Genomic DNA, 17,422 nt, shown 5'->3' with positions numbered 1-17,422 from the left:
TAGTGGGATATTAAGCAAAAAATAAAAAATAAACACTGAAATGAGATGGTTATTTTAAAAGCAGAGTTCCAAGGTTTGAGAAAAATGGATATAAAATGTAAAACTACTTTCTAGTCTCAGTATCAGAGCATCAGGCTCCTCTCAAGTAGTCAGCTATGAGATACCTGGAATAATTACTCAGACAGATGTATAAACACAGAGGAGAAGTTAACATTATCAAGAAAGGCTCTGAAGATCATTACTTAAGTTCAAATAAAATCAGTAGAGATTAACTGAATACTTATTACACATAGAGCACTGCATACTAAAAGCTATAAACCCTAAAGCTTTAATTTCAAATTTAACAAAAAAATTAAGCTTTATTTACCTAACAAGCATGGTATCACAAAGTAGCTTATCAATGACAAACCATCATGTACATGATTAGTGCTTGGTGGACCATTATGGTGGCTGTATTATTTTACTCTCATAGTCACTCTGAGATCTTAAAAAAAAAAAAAAAAAACCATTTATGTGGACCAGCAGGACCTGTGTTTCTCCCCATGGCACCTAGAAAAGTCGATCACAGTGAGGCATTCTTACTCTTAGCTGCTGCACATTACTTACCAGGCCCTGAGACTCCATGCACATAACCAAATGTGCTTTCTTTATCTTCATCACGGATTTTGGGTAGCTTGGAGAAATCCATTGTGTTAAATTTACCTGAGGCAAAAAAAAAGTAAATCATAATTATAAATTCTTAAAACAAAAGAATTAGCATAGGTAGTATACACACACACCATACACATACACACACACACACACACACACACACACACACACACACACACCACACTCCCACACTCCTCAAACCCAGGGATCTGGCTGCCTCTGCCTCCTGAGTGCTGCTGGGATTAAAGGTGTGTATCACCATCACCCAGCTTAACATAAAATTCTTAAAGTTAAAAGAACCTCATTCTTAAGTAAGCAACTAGTATATGTTGTAATAACTAAACTGCGTGTTTATATTTCCTATTCCATAGAAAAATACTAAAAATTCCCAATGATATATCTATCCCTTTACTATTCATATTCTCATCCAATATTTCCAATTTCCTCTCCAATTACTCTGAATCATTCATAAAGCCTCAGAGCTTTGTGAAGGCTGTTGCCTTTGTCTAAGATTTTTTTTTGGCTAGGTTACCCAGCTCAGTACCTCCTTTAGGATTCTGTTCAAATGTCATCTTCTTCATGAGCGGCTGTAAGCACCAATTAAAATATATTGTCCCCACCTTTAGTTTTTCAGTGCTTTATTCATTTTTTTAATGTTATGAGTGTTTTGCCTTAATATCTGTATGTGCACTACATGCATAACTAGTGCCTCCAGAGGCCAGAAAAGGGTACTGGATCCCCTGAAACTTAAGTTCAGACAGTTGTGATCCACTGTGTAGGTGCTGGGAACCAAACCTGGGTCTTCTGAAACCAAATGCTTATAAACACCTTAGCCCACTTCCCAGCTCCACCCTTGTTTTATTTATTTTTTTAAATCATAGCACTTTTCATAGTAGAACAAACTATGTATTTTATATAAAAGTCTATCTTTAACATTTGACTCAGGGCATTTTTCCTTTTTTTCCTTTAGTAGGACAGAATCAGTTAAGAAAACTGAATTGAGGAGCTTGAAAGAGGGCTGAGTAGTAAGAGCATTTGCTCCTGCAGAGGAGCAGTTCCCGTCCTAAGGGGCTGACATCCTCTTCTGGCTTCCTCAGGGACAAGGATGCACATGATGCACATACATGCAAGCAAATACACGGACACATAGAATAAACAAAGATAAATCTTTGAAAAAAAGAAAATTAAGTTCAACGTCTATTTCTGAGATGTACAATGTGAAAACTCCAATGGACAACTACCCATATCCAAACAGAAAACAGAAGCCTGGCCAGGTGAGTCACACTTTTGTTCTCAGCACATGGGAAGCAGACTCAGGAGGTCTGTCACGACATCTGAAGCCATCCTAGACTACAAAATAAGCTCCAGACCAACCTGTACTACAGAGAGAGCCTGCCAAAAAACAAACAAAACACCACCAACCAAACAACAACAAAAACAACACCAAAAAGAAAAATCGGTAATGGATTCCACAAAATTAGCCTTACAGCATTCAGAAATAAAGTGCCAAATCATATACATTCAGTAAACTTTCACAGACTACTGTGTTTAATGAAGCCATCTTGAAGGTCAGCTAGTATTTGTACAAACAAGGAAAGGGTGAGTGGCAAAGGCAACCCAGCCCGGTCAAGAATAGAGAATGGAAATAAAATATTCAGGAAGAGCAAACAGACCGGACTGGCTGGTAAAAAGCTTATGTTAGGGCAACAATAGGCACGGAACAGGCAAAGACAGGTGACACCAACTACGGGTCTCTGCCTAAACCTAAGAAAAACAAATGTACCTAGCCCTGTGAACAAAAGGAAGGAAGTGGCGACTGAAGGAAGGATGGTGCGCTGTTGCACTAATACATTAAATCCGGGAAAGGCTGCATGTAGGCTGAGAGACTGAAAACGCTAGCTAAGGCTTGAATGTCGATGGACTTCCATCTACTGAATGTTTGCTCTGTTCCTCCCAAGGGAAGGCCCTGTGTTAAAGCAAGAGAATAAAAGCTGCAACTAAACAACTATTTTCAAGGTGCTTTTGCTGGTTTACTCAAATAGACTACACAGAAAAATAATTTAAGTGCTCAATTAAAGTATAAACACTGTATTGGGAACAAAAGAGAAAATGACTCTATCTACTGTAGAGAATGTGGGTAAATGTAGATCAATATGGATAAAGCATATATACAAAAAAGTTGTTAGAAAGCAAGTTTTGAGGACACTTGAGTCCAGATAAAAAGAACACAGGTAAGAAAGCCAACTCCTGAGCTTTCCTGAGTCCGGCAACACCAAGGGGTGATTTCTACTATTTGTGGAGATACCAGAGGAACACATACCACATATACACAATTTGTAACCCTTTAGCCAAAGTATCAAAAGCTGTGTGTAGACATTGGCAAATCTTGAGTATTGTTTCTCAGAAGTTGTCTACCTTGCTTCTTTGAGAAAGGGTCTTTTGCTGAGACCCCAGCCTCGCAGATTTGCTTGGGCTGGCTAGTCATTGAGCTGCAGGTATTCACCTGCCTCAGCCTCCATAAGCACACACTATTTCACCTGCCATTTTAGTGGGTGGGTGCTGAGAACTGAATAAGTCCTCATTCTTGCACCAGACATTTTGCCAATTGAGCTATCTTCCCATCCCTGAGAACAAGATTTTCTAGAAACAATCAGATAATGAAAGATAATGAAAAAAAAAAAAAGAGTAGCTGATATCCTCTTTTGATCTCCACAGGTACCCAATACACATACAAATACACACATTAAAAAAAAAGTCCTTCAGGGGCTGGAGAGATGGCTTAGTGGTTAGAATTTACTGCTCTTACAGTTGAGCCAAGTTCCATTCCTAGCACCTACACGGTAGCTCATAATTGTCTATAATCCAGTTCCATGGACTGCAATGTCTTTTCTGACCTCTGTGAGGCCCTGTACGCATGTGATGTGCAACACACACACCTTCAGAGAAGTAAGAGTACTGAGGTCATCACTGAGACTAAGTTCTTCCCTGTATAGTATCTGTGACACAGGATCATCTGCCCAGTAAAGAGGAAACAGCATGAGTGCTCGAGTCAGCTGACTTGGGATCACACTTAGGTTCCTCTAATGATAAGCTGCAGGAAAACTTAGACAAACCAAAATCTTTAACTGAAAAACAGGAATCATGGCACCACTTACTTAGGAATTGTGGTTTAATTACAGACTTGGTCAAATGTTCCCTGTGAAATGCTCACAAACACTCCCTTAGCAACGCTACTTGAATAGCATCTCAATTTTGAAAAGGCCATTTACTTCCAGAAGCGCCTTCTTTCTGATGGGTATGCATGATTTCCTGTCCATCCTCCCGAGTGCCTTCTGTTGTTCCTTGCTCAAAGGCAGTCTTTTTATGGTCCCTCACTCCTTGAACTATCCTTTGATAAAGTATTTTATTCTCTTTATATTGACTGCTTTAAAAATGGAGCAATAGAAATAAATGCTTCGAATGTTGTGTAAGTACAAAGGAATATTAGTACTTTACTTTAGAAGACAGAGACCAAGGCTTTGAGTCAAAAAGACTGAGTTTAAATTTGTAAATTCTAGCAATGAAAAAGTGCAATTCCTTTGATTAGTCTATTTTACCTGTAGAGCCCAATAGAGCTGTGGCAAGACATACATATCACGGTCTACCAGAGAGAAAAGGGGTATGGAGAGTAATTTAATTAATCCAAGCCAAGATTGCTTGATTTCTAAAAAGTATGTCTAATGAAAAGTATGTCTGCTACTGCTTTTAAAATAAGATTTATTTTTATTATTTTTAATGGCATGTGTGTGTGTGTGTGTGTGTGTGTGTCCATGCGCGCGCCCGCACAGGTGCCTGTGAAGGTACGGGAGGGATGGGGTAGGGTGTGAGGTCAGGTCCTCCTAGCACTGTTGTCCTAGGTTGTCCTCTGAAGGATCGGTAAATGCTGTATTACAGGCAGAAAATATGGTGTAATACTCAGTCTTTCCTTTAACCAGCCAGATAATACAGGGATGCATGCATTCTAAGCAGCAGCACAGGCTGACTTTACAGAGTGCATGGTGAAGACAACGGCAGAGCGGCTGACAGGGTGAAGTGAAAGCTAGACAGATGAGTGAGGAAGATCAGAGTACACTGTAATGCTCCTAGAGATGGTCCAGTTCTCCTGAGCTATAGAAAGGCCGTCTACGCCTTCAGTAAGCCAAGCAGTATCGTTTGTAATTTTTAAAGTATTTATAGTCTGAGATCTCCCAATATATGAACAATGCTTAATGGAAAGGATTCACATGAATTTGTTCACCAAACAGCTTTCTTGTGGGTTTATCAGTGTCTGGAGAAGTAAAGCCACTATGGGAAGTTTGGTGACCTGTTGTAGCTTGTCTTAACTACTTTTGGGGTTCTTCTTTTTCCTATCCTTTATTCCCCAGTTTCACTTCCTAACGCTATGTAGGAAAAAGCAAGGACAGAGGAGAGGAATTAGGAAGATCCCTGAATCTTTTTTTGTTTTTTCTTTGACCCTAGCTACTAACAAACTGCAAACAACCTCCCCAGTGACCACCAACCACCAACCCTGCCTCTCCGGGAACCCTCACATTTATGCATCCTCTGAAAGTTCTCAGAATTCCAAATGTCACACAATCGCAGAAATTATCTGCAGCTGGCAAAACCACGCCTCTGCTAGAAAGCAGCCCCACATCCCTACACCTGAGATTAAAATGAAAGCACATTCTTGTAATTATTTCTGTGTTTTTTAAAAGAAACCCAAATTCCAGAATTCTTAAAAATGTCACTACAACCTATTATTTTAAACTTTTTAAAAACGTTTGAGGCACATATTAGGCATTAGGAGCAATAACATTAAGACAGTAAGAGCAGCAAGACAATTGAAAGCCTAATGGTAACACTACAAGTTTACCTCCAGATGACCAGACATACACCTTTGTTTTCATGTGACAAATACTCTTAAACCAGCAAATCAAAGGTTTTTTTTTTTTTTTCTTTTTCTTCTTGGGAGGAGGGTGGTGGTGGTTAATGTTCGGGACAATTCCACTCACTAAAAATACCATATAGGGGCTAAAAAGGTAGTTCAGTGTTTTAGAACACCTGTTGCTCTCATAGGACCTGTGTTCAGTTTCCAGCACCCACATGCTGGCTCATACCCACCGTAACATCAGGTCCAGGGAATCCAATGCACTCTTCTGATGTCTGAGGGCACCAGTCCTGCATGTGGTACACATACATACAAGCAAACGAAATATTCATATACAAAAAGTAGAAACACTTTAAGGCCAATATAAACAGAAAATGTAATGATTATGAGCAATTTAGCTCTCTCTACTGTGCAAGAGGAAAAATCTCACTCTGTAGAAGAGACTGGTCTTGAACTCAAGAGATCTGTCTGCCTCTTCCTCCTGAGTGCTGAGATTCAAGATGTGTGCCACCACTACACAGCAAACAGCAGATTTTTTTAAATGTTAGACATGGGCTGGAGCAGTGGTTGAGCAGTTGGTAGAGCAGTCCGCTTCGGTAGTAGTTAATTTTTGTGCCCAGCACCCATGCTAGGTGACTCATAACCCCTGTAATTCCAGTCCAAGGGAATCCAACGCCTCTGACCTCCTGAATATATGTGCATGCTGGGTACCAGCACACATGTGTACAAGGCCATACACACACACATACATACACACACACACACATACACACAAATGGAACTAAAAAATAATTTTAAAATATCAAAAACCTTCAAAAGCATTTTCAGTAGGAAAATTAAGTCATAGTAAATTAAGAGCTAATCGTATTCCAAGTCTTCACAGTAGAAGGTCCAAGTATACTATGATTTAATGTTGCTTGAAATTCCTTCCTTACAGTTATCCCTACTGTTCTCAGGGCTATACAAAAGAAACCATGGAATAGCAGTGCTAGGGACACAACTCAGTGATAAAACACTTGCTAAAGCAGGCTGGAGTCCCTGGGTTAGAACTCCAGCACTGCAACCCAGAGTCACAAAGAAAGACTCCCTTAATTATAAATTATAGAACCCCATTTTTGTGAAAAATGGAAAAGAAAAAAATATGTGCTATAGAGAAGGGAAAACCCAGAAGGCAGCAAAGGCAGCCACCTGACTAGTGAGTCATCAGACTCTACCCACCAGCACTGCAGAACACTGCAGTGACACCAGCTGTCCCACTATTTTATAACAGAGTCCAAACTATTGGTTAGTGTGCTATACCTAGCAATGTCTTTTATTCTAAAACAATTCCTTTTACTACCAGAGTTTGGACTGGAAACAAGGAGAAGGTGACACGACAGGCAACGCTAGGCTTCCAAGGCAATTCTCATACGATCTGACCCATTTCACCTACACTTGGTGTTATTTAATGTAACATTTGGAAGAGAATACACTAACTCATTAAAAGACTAGCTTTGGAAAGCACAAGGGGGTTGTCTGTTTTTAAAGGAAAAACAAAACCAGTAGACTTCAACAGTTTATCATTATTTTAATTGTATGTATCAAAAGGCATACTGTGTGACATGTCATTAAATGTATGCTGGATGTAACCATCAAATCGGGACAGGTAGATGCCCACTGCTCCATTTCTCATTTATTGATTTACTTTAAAGAGAGGGACTCGTGCCAACAGCCCAGAATGGTTTCAAACTCCTAATCCCACTGCCTCAGCCTCCTGATGTTGAGGTTATAGGCAAGAGCCACCTAGCCTGATCTACACTGGATTTTCATCTGCAATTTTCCTGCACAGAGAAAAACATCCTAAACCTCTTACAATTTTTACTCTTGACCAAAATTCCGTTAAAACCTTTACTTTGGTCATTGTAGGGCAGAACACTGCTGCAAGCTAGTCACTCTGTGAAGGGCTTTCCTGATCATCTCTTTTTATCTAAGTAGCAGCTCTATAAGAAATGTTATATGAGCCGGGCGGTGGTGGTGATGCACGCCTTTAGTCCCAGCACTTGGGAGGCAGAGGCAGGCAGATTTCTGAGTTCAAGGCCAGCCTGGTCTACAGAGTGAGTTCCAGGACAGCCAGGGCTACACAGAGAAACCCTGTCTCAAAAAACCAAACATATAACATTTTTTTTAAATGTTATATGGCAGATTTACTTCACTATGCATACTGAGACCCCTCTGCTTTTCTTGCCATTAAAACCTTAACTTTGTTCAAAATTTGGGAAGTCTGTCATGATAATTTCAGTTCATTAGCAACGGCTTGCTTGGAAACAGCCTGTTTGGGAATAGTCTGACTAATAAAAGGCAAGAAAAATCTTTTAGGAGCTTCTGAGTAATTTTTCTTCTGTTTCAGAAAATATGGACTATGAGAAATAATAACCTCCTTTGGCAGCCGGTCATCTGCACGGGCTGCTGAGCTGCAGCAAGTCTGGGATGCAGTAGAAAGGAGGTAATTTGGGAAGGCAGGCTACCTTGCTACAGAGGACAACACAGAAGAACAAAAAGTTCCGGGTCCTTGTTCCTTTACTGAGCCACTTAATTGGCCAAGATAGCAGTAAAAAAAAGAGAAAATTTCAGTAATAAATATTTATTTATACACATTTCATAGTATCATTTTAAAAAGAATGAACAGATAGCGGGTAAACTTCAGATCATTGGTGAAATAGTTTACGAAGTGTGTAGACAAAGCTGGGAGTCAAAGAGGAGAGAGAAGCACAACAAAATTACAGGAGGAGAAGCTGATCTAATGGAATCAGGGAACATGATGACTCAGGTGTGCACACCTACACACACACACACACACTCCTACTTCAGCCCTGTATCAAAACACAAGCATTTCTAAAAAATAAGTAATTAAGACTTAATCTGGGAACAGAATTTTAATTTTATCAGTTAAATAGGCTCAAACTTAGCTGCTAGCCTTGCCTATAATTGTTTTTAATAGCATTTCTAAAAGTGGTCATAAATTCCTTTTCTTTCTGCATATTGCAAAAGACCTGTATATAGCCACATGGACTTAAAAAGGATTATGTAATATTTTAGAACAATGTAGAGTGAATGCAGCAAATCACTTGACGAGCTCCCTTAGAAAGTAAAAGAATGAGATTCTGAATTAATGGTCAAAAGAATGATCAAACAATCATTAAAAAGAAGCAGTTTCAATTTATTACTAAGGAACATGGGAAGCAATTATCTAATACGCAGCTAAGCCTTTAAAGAGGTTTCATTTCTGTTGCTGAGATAGAACATCCCAACCAAAGGCAACTTAGGGGAGGAAAGGGCTTAATTGGCCTACAATTCCATTCCAGCATTCAGTCATCATTGAGGAGACATCTAGGCAAAAGCTCAAGCAATTAGTCAAACGACACTCATAGTCAAGAAGGGGGTGAGGGGCATACATGAGGCTGGCTTCCTTGTATGTACCTAGCTCTGCCTTACAGTTCAGACCGCCATCTCAGGGAATGGTACAGCCCACAACAGTCTACTTTTAATTAACAATCGAGATGATCCGCCACAGTCATGCCTACTGCCCACCTGATCTGGACAACTCCTTATCAGGAAGCAGCACTTTCCAGGTGACTTTGGGGTGTATCAGGTCAATAGTTAAAAAATCTACAGATAGTTTTCAATTCAGTGGGCAAGAATCCTCATTTCTAATGATTTAGCCAAGTATATTTCAATTAGTAACAGCTACAGTTTATTTATTAAGTTGATTGTGGGTCAAGAAAAACTTGGTCATTCATAGAGGTTTTAAATGGTGTGATTTGCTAAGGAATTAACTTAGTATATGCTTGATCTTCAAAATTGCTATTGTGCAGTACTGAATTAGCCACTACTGTAATTAGAAATGAAGGTGTGGCAGCTCACGTCTCTAATTCTTGAGTTAGGAAAGCCAGGCAGGAGGAGGCATCTGGGCGACGTAGTAAGGCCTTAAGAAACTAACAAGCAGAGCAGTGAGATGGCTCAGAGGGTAAGTAATGGCTTCTGCCTCCCACACCTGAGTGCAATCCCTGGCACTGACATGGAGGAAGGAGAAAATTGATGCCCACGAGTTGCCCACTGACCCCCACATGGTTGCCAGGGCATGCAAGCACCACCATCCACATGCATGTGTAACACACACACACAGACACGCACACAGAATAATTTTTAAAAATTTAAAAAGAGCTGGCGGTGGTGGTGCACGCCTTTAATCCCAGCACTTAGGAAGCAGAGGCAGGTGGATCTCTGTGAGTCTACAGAGTGAGTTACACAGAGAAACCCTGTCTCAAAAGGTCAATTAATAAATATGTGAATGAATAAAATTACAAAGGAACCAAAAAGCAAAAACCAAGCTGCTCAGGCAACACTCATCTTTACTGCTGGACTGGAACTGCCAGGAAAACAGGAAAGCACCTGCTTTTGTTATAAAGCAGCCCAGCTGCCCACACAGGACACAAACACCACACATTATTTAGTTACAGTCTTGGCTGAGACATGAGTTGAAACAGGAACTCCTAGTCACTGAAGTGGAAACTGATAGCCCTTAAAAATGCACTGAATACAACTTGGCCTAATGCCCAATGACCAAGATTTTTAAAATCAGCACTTTCCTGAAACCAAACTGAAGCCAAATATTATCACAGAATGAACTTCTGAAAGAAAAGGTATCATTAAACATACTAAAATATTAGGAAAGATAATATATTTGTTAAATATATTAACTTATCAAACATTTAAATGTTACATTTTTATTAATAATTCTAGTGATTTAAAGTATTAGCCAGAACACAAATAACTCTATAGTAAGTGCAGAGTCTAAAGTCTATTACTTAGGTTAGTATTATTTAAAAATTTACACTCAACTCAAAAAGTGTAAAATGTATTCACAGAAAAATGAACAAGTGATTTTTGACAAAAATGTAAATTTAGTAGAGAACTCTTGTCTCTTCAACAAATGACAGTAGATGCCCACACACTGAAACCAAAACCAAAATACTTCAGTCCATACTGGCACTATATAAAAATCAACTGAAAATGGACAGTAAGCCTAAATGTCAAATCTATAACTATAAAATGTTCCTTGAGAGCCTGAATTAAATAGATTTAATTTTTTATATAACATAGATAAATAAAAAACTGACAAATTGGGGCTTTAGAAGAGTAAAATACTTTACTTTTCAAAAGATATTGTTAAAATAAGGGAAGTTACCAACTGTGAGGAAATGTTTATGAAGCAGAAATATAATATCTTAATATAGTTTCAAAAAAGCAATGTTTTTTTCTTCACAAACTTACTTTCCAATTTTTCTTTATTATTTGTTTTATTAAAATAGGTTTTCATCATTCACTATATTCTGTTGGCAGTTTCCTCTTCTCCAACTCCTCCCAGATCCTCTTCTCTTCCTCACCTACCCAAAAACACACTCTTAGGAAACCGACTCCCAATACTCATGAACAAGAAGATAATGTAGGCTGGCAAGACAGCACGGCAGGTACTTGCCACCAAGTCTGGTGACCTGAGTTCAATCCCTGGAACACACGAGATGGAAGGGGAGAACTGGCTCTCCAAAGTAGTCCTAAGCCCTTAAACACATACTGGGACATACACATGCAGACATAATCTAAAAATATAATGTAAAAAGCATTCCAATTAAAGCAGGCAAAAGTCTTAAAACATATTAATACACACAAACACACGTATGACAAATAACTATTTTAAAAGAGGCTATCACTGATCACTAGAAAAGCACGAATTAAAACCAGGATGCTCATCAGAATGGCTAAAATTTAAGGGTAGTATTAGTAAGGGTTAGAAAAAAGAATTTGGCAATGGGCAGTGGTGGCGCACGCCTTTAATCCCAGCACATGGGAGGGAGAGGCAGTCAGATTTCTGAGTTAGAGGCCAGCCTGGTCTACAGAGTGCGCTCCAGGACAGCCCCGGGTTTTAAGAAAAACCCTGTCTCGAAAAAAACAAACAAACAAAACAAAACAAAACAAACAAACAAAAAAGAAGTTGGGCAAGGTGGTGCCTGCCTTTAACCCCAACACTTGGGAGGCAGAGGCAGGTAGATCTCTGTGAGTTCGAAGCCAGCCTGGTCTACAGAGCAAGTTCTAGGACAGGCAAAGTTACACAGAGAAAACCCTATCTGAAAAAAAAAAAAAATATCTTGGATAAGGACTTAGGAATATCCTACTGTATTCTCAGGCATAAGATTTTGTCTTATGGCCCAGGCTATGTTCTAATACTTTGGTTATAAATTTGGTATAGTTTAGTGGCTGTAAAAGGCAGAGACAAGAGTGAGATATACTGTCTTGTTTTGTGCTGTCCTTACTTAAGGCAGTATTAATTGTAATTTTTACCCACAGCCTAATTATCTCTATTTTGGCTGTTTCCTCAACCACTCATCTTCCCAGTACAATGTCATGGGAAAGATGAGATCATGTTTAAAACAAACACAAACACATATCAATGAACAATAGCAGGTTCTGTACACTCAATTCAATCCCTTAGGTATCCTGCCCGAGACCTGAGCAGATTTAAGTTTCTGCTTGGGATCACATAAAGAGTTTATTGTCAATCAGCCTACCTGCCACTATGACTCTACAATGTGTTACATTTCAAATAATTTATGGAGTTTGTAATTAATGTGAATAAAGTTTCTCACTAGCTCATTGTATTACCTAAAGCTGGGTTCAAGGGCTGCTGAAAACTCAAACTATCATGCTTACCTGTCTACTGTACGTAACTGAAATACCTAACATAATTCTTCTGATACATAAAATCAGTACCTTTCATGGTTGTTTACTAAGAATTATTTTTTACTCCTTGGGCAATATAAATTCCAATTTCAAATAATGAAACTCCAGGATGAACCAGACAAGTAGCACTTTAAGTTGTAACCAGAATAAAAGTCGTAAACCCGACTGTCTTATTCTCAAATTATTATATTGATTCTATATGAATAAATGTATGCTATCACACACAATTCAGGAAAGTCAAAGTCTTCTAAATAGTAAACCTAAATGGCAGATTCAAGCAAATCACTGAGGACAAAGGAGCTTCTGTACATTGCTAAATTAAAGAGCAATTGGTGATATCTACCAAAAATTAAAAATGTCATTCTCTTTTCATGCAGGTAATGCATTCCTAGGAATTTACTCTATGTGCACAAAATGTTTTATTAAAATTCATTAGAGCACTTTCTTATGCAAAGATTGGAATATCCTTTAATATGGAGACCGAGGGGAGGGGGGTGAAATGACTAAGGCCTTGTAAGCCTAGTAGCCTGAGTTTGATTCCCAGATCCTACAAAAACGTGGAAGGAGAATCAACAATATAAAGACTAAGTAACTTGTCACAGAATTTGTATGCTTAATGTCATTAAAACAGTAATATTACTCCCTGAGTTCAAATCCTGAGTTCTACTACTTCTAAGTTGTTAGTTATATTATTGAACATTTAACCATCTCACACACAATTTTCCTCATTTGGTGAATAGGGACAAAAATAAGCATCATCTTAGAAGGGTGCTGTGAGGCTTCCATGAGTAACTACAACCAAAGTGTTAAGAAAAGGCCTTCCCACTTGTGGTGGCACATGCTTGGGGTCTGTTGAAGAGGAGGTGGCAGAAGGAACAAAAGAAGGGTCTGGATCAGGAAAACTCCCAGTAACGTCCATATGGCGATGATTCATCAGTGTAATTAAACACTCAACTAGCATTTGAGAGGAAGCTTTAAGTGCATCGGTGTGGAGTTAAACTTCATTATCTCCAGGATAACCCTGTTAAGTGAAACAGGGAGGCTCAGAATACTATTCAAATGTACTACCATTTATGGACAAATACATGGGGTAGGTGCTAGTGGATATATAATTTTCACCATGTTTATACATGTATCACCCACCTAATAAAAGTATTGCAGATTTTTGTAGTTTATAATACAGAAACACACACACACATATAGACTTACAAATATATAAGCAAAATAAAATGGTAATAAAGAGGAAAATTAAAAGCAACAGCATGAGATATAAAGACTGGCATTCTAAAAGTATGTGATAAACTCAACTCCAAACCATCTGCCATTTCCTATTATGGTTTTAAGCAATGCATCAACTTCTAATTCTCAGAAAATAAGTAAAGTCAAGATGTGTGCAGTGGCATTCATCTGCAAATTCAGCAATTGGGAGGTTCAAGCTTGAGATGAGCTTGGGTTATACATCTAGATCCCATTTCAAGATAAATAATCAAGAATTAATTACAAAGAGTTTAAACTTTGCTTTTTAAAAATTTAAGTTTTTCCTTTTTATTAAGTGTCTGTGTGCCTGTGTGGGAGTATACACATATGTTTGGTGAAGCCCAGAAGAGAGTGTTAGATTCTCTGCCCTGGAGTTACAGGTAGTCATAAGTTACCCAACATAGATGCTAGGAACAGAATACAGGCCCTCTACAGAAGCAGTACACACTCCTAACCCTGATATACATCTCTACCAAACCCCCCAAACTTTGCTTTATTTGAAGTTTTCTATTTTTAATTAATTTATTTTATATATGTGAGTACACTGTCTCTGTCTTCAGACACACCAGAAGAAGGCATCAGACCCCATTACAGATAGCTGTGAGCCACCATGTGGTTGCTGGAAATTGAACTCGGGACCTCCGGGAGAGCAGTCAGTGCTCTAAACCACTGGTCATCTCTCCAGCCCTATTTGAAGTTTTCTTAGAGAAAGTTAATCTGCTGACCCACAAGTGGCCTTTTCTTACAATGGCTATGTCATCTGATTAAGTCAGATGACAAAAACTACACTTGTGTAAGATGCTTTACATTTCCAAGGCATAAAACATTTTGCAGCATTAAATACCAACACTAAAAAGAACATGCCGATTTGAGCCTTATCTGGTGATATTTATCTTTTTGGGGTATATTTTCATGACAACTCCTTATTAGGTGTCCCATGGTTATCACAAATAAAATTAAGAATTTATGGAGTTACCAGGATACTTATTTACTTTTTTCTCCAATATCTAAGACAAACTATATCTCAAGTATCTTCATGTCTAGTCACTTCAAATATTATTTTTCATCTTGTTAAATTCTTTTTTAGCTTACCTTTTAAAATGTAAATTGTTTTGTTTTTTACTACTTTAAGAAAGTGTTCATTGTAAAATGGAAACAATATAACGTGGAATGATTATCTAGCCATTCTGAAGCAGCCACTAAACATCTATCACCCTTTCTTGTGACTCACTGTACATACAGACATGTGTAAACATGTATGCATATCTTATTGTGAATACTCTCTACCTCTTTGCTCTTTCTTTTTCTACTTCTTTCCTCTTTTCCAGTGTTAATAAGACATACAAAACTCATGATGTCTTATATATGGCTTTATAAAAACAGAATCTTATTATTATATACATTTGCCTATATTTTACCTTTATCATGTAAGGAACATATTGGAAATCCTCTCAGGATATATTTACAACATTTCAGAATATGACTGTGCTATAATAAGCATAATACTTCTACTAATAGGTGTTCCCCTCTTCCTGGGATTTTAGCACTGCCAACACTGTGGCAATCAACATCCATGTAAACATGTTCTTGCTTGCTTACTGGTGATTTTATTTCATGGAGGCTAATGAAAGAATACATACATTTCTAATACTAACTAATACTGTTTGCTTACTAAACAAAACAAAACCAACAAGGAACAAGTCATTTCTCTATCAGCTTTCATGGGAAAATCTTCTCCCACATATCCCGGCTAGCATGGTTTATCATTTTTTACTAGCTAGAGACATGGTATTTCACTGTTATTATATCAATTGCTAGTAAGGTTATAGTTTTCACATTTGTTCAGCCAAATGTTAAATGTTAAGCTCTTTCTCTTGTGAACTTCTGAGCACATCCTTCTCTGTGTATGGTCCTAACTGGTGGACTTTTTACACTTTTTCAGATTTCTTACAAATACTAACTCTTCACCTGTTAGACGTATTTCAAGTGTTTTAAGCATTTGTTTCCATCTCAGCTACAAAAATATTTCTATGTAATTTCAAAGTCTACTTTTTCCTTCTCTTTCCTTTCCTTCTCTTTCCTAATTTCAAGGTATTCTTCCACGGTTTAGGTTATATATATAAATAAAATTTGACTAATATTTTAAGTATCTATTTACATTTAAGTTGTAGACAAATTGATTCAGTTATGTTTACCACATAAATGTGCATCCCCTCCACACTTAAGTCTCACTTCGTCATGATGGGAATGTCCTTGTATATTCACATACACATATATTTACATACATATGTGCGACAGGCTCTTATGTACCCCAAGTTGACCCTGACATCAGCTGGGGACGACCTTGAGTTTCTGATCTTGCTCCCACTTCCAGATCACAGGCATGTGGCACCATACATGCTCTAAGTGGTGCTGGGGAAAAGCCATAGCTTCGGCATGCTATGCAACTACTCTGCCTTTTACTCCTATTTCTTAGAAAATTTCATACCTATGTAATTGACATTAATGCAAATATTCAATTATTTCTTAGTAAACTATTTTTCTTACAGTGCTTTTGTGATTAAAGAAAAACATAAACTTGAAAAGTTATATTTCAATTATTATTTTATCTACTCATAATTCCCATTGCAAAACCACTAATCCTTGTAAATCACTAAAGAAGGAAAAAAAATTCTTACTCTAGTTCATGTCCATGCTGTTTCTTGTATTGATAAAACTTTAAGAGTGGAAAAATTGTTTTCTAAAAAACGATTCCATACATTAATGATCATAAACATTGAAAAATGTAATATAAAAAAACCAGTAAACTATAGCTAAAACCAAAATAAGGGAATTATACTGCTATCTCTCAGGTCCTACTAATAAGCAAGTTTGGAGTCTGTGGGAGCCAGATATGGTGGCACTTGAGCCTGAAGTCCAGCTACTTGGGAGGCTGAAGCAGACTGACCAGCCTTAGTCTGGAGGTACAGCATGGCCAATTTCAAAAAACACACCCAGAAAAGTTCTTTTGGCTCTGTTTTTTTAATGATAGACTCATTTCAAATTTTAGCCCATTCACTGTAACAGAAAACAGTTTTGTTTTGCTTTGTTTTTGTCACTCTTATAGGACACTGTATGCTTCTCCTAGAAGTTCAGAGTATATGACTAAAGTATGTCAGTACAATTAGTAAGAACTTCTGTTGGTGGGGTAGCATATTCCTGTCATTCCAGCACTTAGGAGATGGGATGACCACGATGAAGGCTAGCCTTGGCTTCTGTTCAAAAAAAAAAAAAAGCTTAAAACGTGTACTAAACACTATACACTCATGATCTACTTCAATAATACCTATGGGCTATATTTAAACAGAAAGAAACTTCATTTTAAGTGCCCAAGGTCAGACAGCTAATGACAGGGATGGCTAAAACCTAATCCCAGGCCTGTGTGATTGGGAAATCTATTCAGGTAAAGTTTGAATATACCAATTTACACTCACTGCCATCTAGCTTTAAAACTACTCTCAAATAGATTATTTAAGGTTGTCTCATCCAATTCACAATACCCTTGGGAGGAAAGTTTCTCAGTATGGAGCCCTGAAGCTTCCAGCATCAGCTGCACTTAAAAAGGCATATGACCAAGATGGAGAAGCTGGATGAAGATCCTCTAACTTTAGGGATGAACCACTGGCCTTATCATGATCAGTAAACACAACACACTGTGGAAACAAGTTGGTCACTGTATGAATAAAGTCCATAAAAGGTTTATGTCTATTCTATTTAGTATTTGGAAACTTGAACTAAAAAGTTAACACTTAGTACACAACCCTTTAAGGAACTATAATTTGCAAGAATTAAAGT

At 37.9% G+C, this 17,422-nt stretch overlaps 1 protein-coding gene across 1 annotated transcript in view; it reads right to left on the bottom strand.

Annotated features, from left to right (window-relative positions):
* Positions 1–17,422, bottom strand: part of Atp6v1a (ATPase H+ transporting V1 subunit A) — a 49,865-nt gene that overhangs the window by 29,314 nt on the left and 3,129 nt on the right. Inside the window, exon 2 of the mRNA XM_028752415.1 lies at positions 607–702. Within this exon, the coding sequence (XP_028608248.1) occupies positions 607–688 (82 nt within the window). The 5' untranslated portion in view covers positions 689–702. The remainder of the gene's footprint in view (positions 1–606; positions 703–17,422) is intronic.

Source organism: Grammomys surdaster, unplaced genomic scaffold, assembly GCF_004785775.1.
Source record: "Grammomys surdaster isolate TR1022 unplaced genomic scaffold, NIH_TR_1.0 125901, whole genome shotgun sequence".
Lineage (NCBI taxonomy): Eukaryota > Metazoa > Chordata > Mammalia > Rodentia > Muridae > Grammomys > Grammomys surdaster.
Note: the sequence above shows the minus strand (reverse complement) of the source record. Positions and strands in the feature narration are given on the sequence as shown.